The sequence below is a fragment of the Aplysia californica genome, unplaced genomic scaffold (genome assembly GCF_000002075.1).
Source record: "Aplysia californica isolate F4 #8 unplaced genomic scaffold, AplCal3.0 scaffold00205, whole genome shotgun sequence".
NCBI lineage: Eukaryota > Metazoa > Mollusca > Gastropoda > Aplysiida > Aplysiidae > Aplysia > Aplysia californica.
The window spans coordinates 1,131,881-1,136,648 of NW_004797475.1; the positions used below are offsets into that span (position 1 = coordinate 1,131,881).

At 41.4% G+C, this 4,768-nt stretch overlaps 1 protein-coding gene across 2 annotated transcripts in view; it reads left to right on the top strand.

Annotated features, from left to right (window-relative positions):
• LOC101857801 (zinc finger protein 271) overlaps positions 1 to 4,768 on the top strand; it is a 19,430-nt gene that overhangs the window by 7,507 nt on the left and 7,155 nt on the right. For both annotated transcript variants that reach the window (XM_035969991.1, XM_005099200.3), the window contains exons 2-3: positions 921 to 1,115; positions 4,242 to 4,329. In XM_035969991.1, coding sequence (XP_035825884.1) covers positions 962 to 1,115; positions 4,242 to 4,329 — 242 coding nt within the window. In that variant the 5' untranslated portion in view covers positions 921 to 961. The remainder of the gene's footprint in view (positions 1 to 920; positions 1,116 to 4,241; positions 4,330 to 4,768) is intronic.

Below are 4,768 nucleotides of genomic sequence, written 5' to 3' on the forward strand. Positions count from 1 at the left end.
GGGGGGGTGGCATAAAAAGCGGTCCAGGCGTGGAACATCAGTTGCTACAAACGCGTCACTGTCCCCTGGCTACTGATCACTATTAAAATGATAAGCTAGTCTTGACATAGATTTACATATAATGAATTAGAATTGCGCCCTAGATTGTGAAATCAAACGTTGTGGTATGCTAGGCTATACACAACAACATAACTTGTTTGGCAAACAATACGTTATAGATGATAGATGATCAAGGCGTGCATTTGAGCAAATCGGCCCTTTTGCTCACTGGTGAAGTTCAGTGTATTTTCCTGGAATTTTCTGGCATAAAAGAAATGAAAATGCCTCTCATTTGAAACCGAATTACTTTTGAATGAGAAAGTCGAATACATTATATTTATACATTACTTGCTGGATGCCTATAATTATTAACACGATGTCTGTGAATCCGAGTTCCGCTATACAGGTTAAGGGGGCGCGCGATGGGATCGGCGTAGCTTTGAGACATAGGATTGGATAAAATACAAGTTAAAATGGCATGCCTCACTGGACCAAGAAAAGACCATATAAAAAGGTTAATCGCTCACCATAATTATAAACCTGCAGACCGCAGGGGTCATGTCAGTTCATTTCAGAGTAAGAGGAGGTCACCTAATAGATTGTGGACGTGACTCTGAGCCAACATGGATTCAGCCCTCTAATGATTCCGCTAAGATCTTGTTCACTTAAGATTCCACATTTTCCTTGTTTCTGAGAGCTCTTTGCTCAGAAAAAGTCACTCATGGCTATGTATTAATTGGTACAGAATGGACCTGAACTCAGGATATGAGCAGGATTTATTTTAAGGTAAATCGCACAATAAAATTCTTTATATCAAATCATAGAAGAAATGTCTTGTAATTAGTAGAGTTAATTTTCTTTTTTTTCTTTTCTTTCTACAGAACTTTTTTAATAGAAACTTTTTAAATATATCTTACTCACAATGGGAAGTAAGCAGAGGAGACTAAAAAGTTGGAAGCTAAAGCTACGTTCGAAAATGAAGAAGCTGAGAGAAGCGCAAATGGCACACAAGGCTGCAGCAAAATTTTCAAAGACACTGCAGCCTGAGCCACCACCACCACCGCCACCACCTTCAGGTACCATTTTCTGTCTTTATCCTCAAGACATTTTTTTCTGTGCATGCATCCCATATGGGCCCAGTTTATAGTTTCTTATTCAGGTGAAACCCCATTTGGGATGAGTTAAAAAAGAAAGAGTAAGAGTAATTTTCAACCAGTGTGGAGAAAAGGTTGCTCTGTTGGGGTTTTAAAGATTAGGTTTCATTTTATTCTTTTACTTTTATGGCCCGGTTACACGTTATCACGTTATGATAAATTGTACTAAAACTGGACGATCTAGCGATCATACGATAAATCGTTAGGTGTAACCACTAAATTGTACTAAGATTGGACGATGGCTTGAAGACTCAGTCAAGAAATCAGGCGTGCTTTGATATTTTTCGTGCGATCACGTTCAGATTTGATGGTAGACGTGCTGTGACGTAGAATCACTTTGAAATTTGCCGCCGCACAGGGTTAAACCTCGGGCGCAAAATTTTAAAAATAATTGTCGCATCTTAAAACTGATTTCGTATTCGGAATCAGCGTCTCAAAATAAGCAGAGTAGCTCGCGGGGAACCTGATTTGATGCGAAATTATGTAAATTTTAGTAATTTTATTTAATTGATCATCAATGGTGAAGTGCACCAAGGTCTCTTGGTGCATTGCACATATAGTGGAAACCATATATAACAGGCCCGGTAATAACAGGGATCCGGTAATAATAGGGATTTTTAAAATCCCTTTTTTTAAATCCCTTTTTTTCCTACTCTTTGTCTCTATTAAAAGTTATCGGCAATAACAGGGCCTCATCGGAGCCCAACCGGTTATAGCAGGGACAAAGGCTCGTTAACAATGTGAAAAGAGAGAGAGAGAGAGAGAGAGAGAGAGAGCAACGCAGTGATGGAGCAAGCCCACACGAGCCATGCCACTGCAAGCACACGCAGCTTGTGAAGCGAGAGAGGGCTGCGGTATGCTGCAGACCTCGATCTAGCCCGAAACCTAGCAACACGTGCGCGTAATGTGTCACCAACAATGTCAAGCGCAAGAGAAAATGCCTTTCAATTGACAAAAAAATGCGAAATAATCCAGGCTGTTGACAAAAAGCAAGCTCGACTGGCAGAGATTGGTCGTCAGTTCGACTTTCCACAAAGGTCGATTCACACCATTATCAAGGATAGAGAGAAAATAGTGGCAGCATACTCCAATGGAAAGTTTGCTCTGGATCGAAAGAAGATGAGACTACCCAATGCAGATGCTGTGGACCAAGCTTTTCTGATGTGGTTTAAGGAGAAAGTTGGTGCCAAAACCCCTGTGCGTGGGTACTTGTGGCAAGGGCAACTACCCATGAATAAGTACAGCAGGATTAGTCCACAAATGCTTACTTTCCTTGCATTACTGATTTAACAGGGATCGGATATAACAGGACATTTTCTCTACTCCCACCATCCCTGTTATATCAGGTTTCCACTGTATATATGCCGTCAAGTCAAAGCTTCTCTTTCTACACAGAACTCGGTACTGCTTGGCCACCTTTTCTAAAGGAACTGTTCTGCTGCTACTTCAAAATGTACAGGGGAGGGGGTGAAGCTCTTGTGATCTAGAGGTACAGTGGTTGCTTTTCTTTCATTAGGTCCCGAGCTCGAAACCTTCACATAGAGGGCAGGCAAATCGCTGTCGTCGCAAAGAGACATGGTGGCTTAATGACGAGGAATCTCCTCGATCGAAAGAGAACTGGAGGATAGATTGGAACGTGTAAACAGACAACACAGTTCGATAAAACGGACAGTTCTCGCATATGACAAATCTGATACATTTTATCGTTGCGTGTAACCGGGGCTTTAAAGGCCATTAGTTTTTACAACAAAATGTAATCTACCTCTATTTTGATATTACGTGAATTTTCAATTTTAGATTAATTATGATGTTTTACCATGATTTTTAAAATTTTTAAATTTGATCTTTGACCAAACTAAGGCTGTACTAGGAACTGTCGAGAATGCAACCAACTCGTGTTTCGAGTGCTCATATGACCTTATGCAGTTGCGAGCGCTGTAAAACTCTTACTAAACTACCAAAAACATGGCTAAACGGAAGAGAACTGGGCGGTCCCACAGATTTTGGTTTAAGACGAATCCACTGTATGCATCTCTGCTGGCTCCCCGTAATGTGGTTCACCTCTTAGAAAAGGCATGAACAAATAACATGGCAATTAACCATCAAGAAAGTAAAACTGTTCTGTGTGTGCACTTGTACTAGTCGAGTCTGTGATGTAATTGCTCGGCTCTTTCCCATCTCCTGCAGAAGATGTGAGTTTGTTTTCTGCTGGGTAAATGTCCCCCCCCCCCCCCCCCCCCCCCGAAGAATGCTGCCTCTGTCTACTGGGCCCTTGTGTCGCTCTCAGCCCGGGCTGGCCCTAACAATCAGGTTAAAGCAGCCCACCTCCTGAATGATTTGGGTTGTGTAAATGGGAGGTGCCAAAGCTTTCAATTACAACAGATTTTTGTTTGCATTTTTTGTTCTTCAGCTTTGTGTCAGTATCCATCTCATGTAGGGTGCCCCACAGGTGCCACAGCGGCAGGGGGGGGGGGGGAGCATATCTTTCCCTTGGGGCCATGGGTAGCTTGGTTACATGTGTGCATCATCATGTATGAACATGTTACTGTGGTATTCAAAGCTCAAGGCTTACTGTGGTCTAGTTGTTAAGTGCCGTTGCTGTTGGGCTCATAACCGAAAAATCATGGGTTCGAAGCCTGTCGTGTCAGGCCCTTAGGCTGCTGGTGTGTCCTTGGGAAAGACAATTCACACGAATAATCCTCACTTCATTCAATCTGGAAATGGGAATCTAACTATTACTGTCTAAAGATCTGATCTGTTTGTTAGTGTTTTAGCACCTGTAAAATGCCAGCTTGGACTGCATGCTTCTCAGGAAGCCAAGAATATGTTTGAATATTTTAGGTGTTGCCTGAGTAATGATAGTTGTGATACGCATAGAACATGCTGTAGAGTATGGAAATGTACTATATAAATGCGATTATTATTATTATTATTATTAATATTAATAATAGTAATAATACTATTATTTTCATTATTTTATTAATATTACTTTTTCTAAGGTAATGCAAAGATTCATATGTGCAGTTCTTTTATTTTCTTATCCTTCAGGTGTTGGTCAACCACATCTGGAGATGTTAACAGTGAGTCAACTGCAAGATCAGACCGCAAACTTTGGGAATAATGACGGTCTTGTGAGGTACTTTGGGACTGCATGTTCAGAGTTCTGAGACTGCATGAATAATAATGATAATAATAATTTTAAAAAAGAAGAAATAAACAAAATAAAAAAAATAATAGAAGAGGAAGAAGAAGACTGATAATAATTATAATGGAAATTTTTATTCCACCTTATCCCAGAAGGAGCTCTGTAGCCCGCATTGCAGAATTATCCCTTAACTGAAAAATCAAAGGACCGAAAATGCACATTTTGAGACCATTTAACAACAACAACTCACATACACACACACACACGCACGCACGCACACACACACACACACACACACACACACACACACGCACGCACGCACGCACGCACGCACGCACGCACGCACGCACGCACGCACGCACGCACGCACGCACGCACGCACACACACACACACACACACACACACACACACACACACACACACACACAC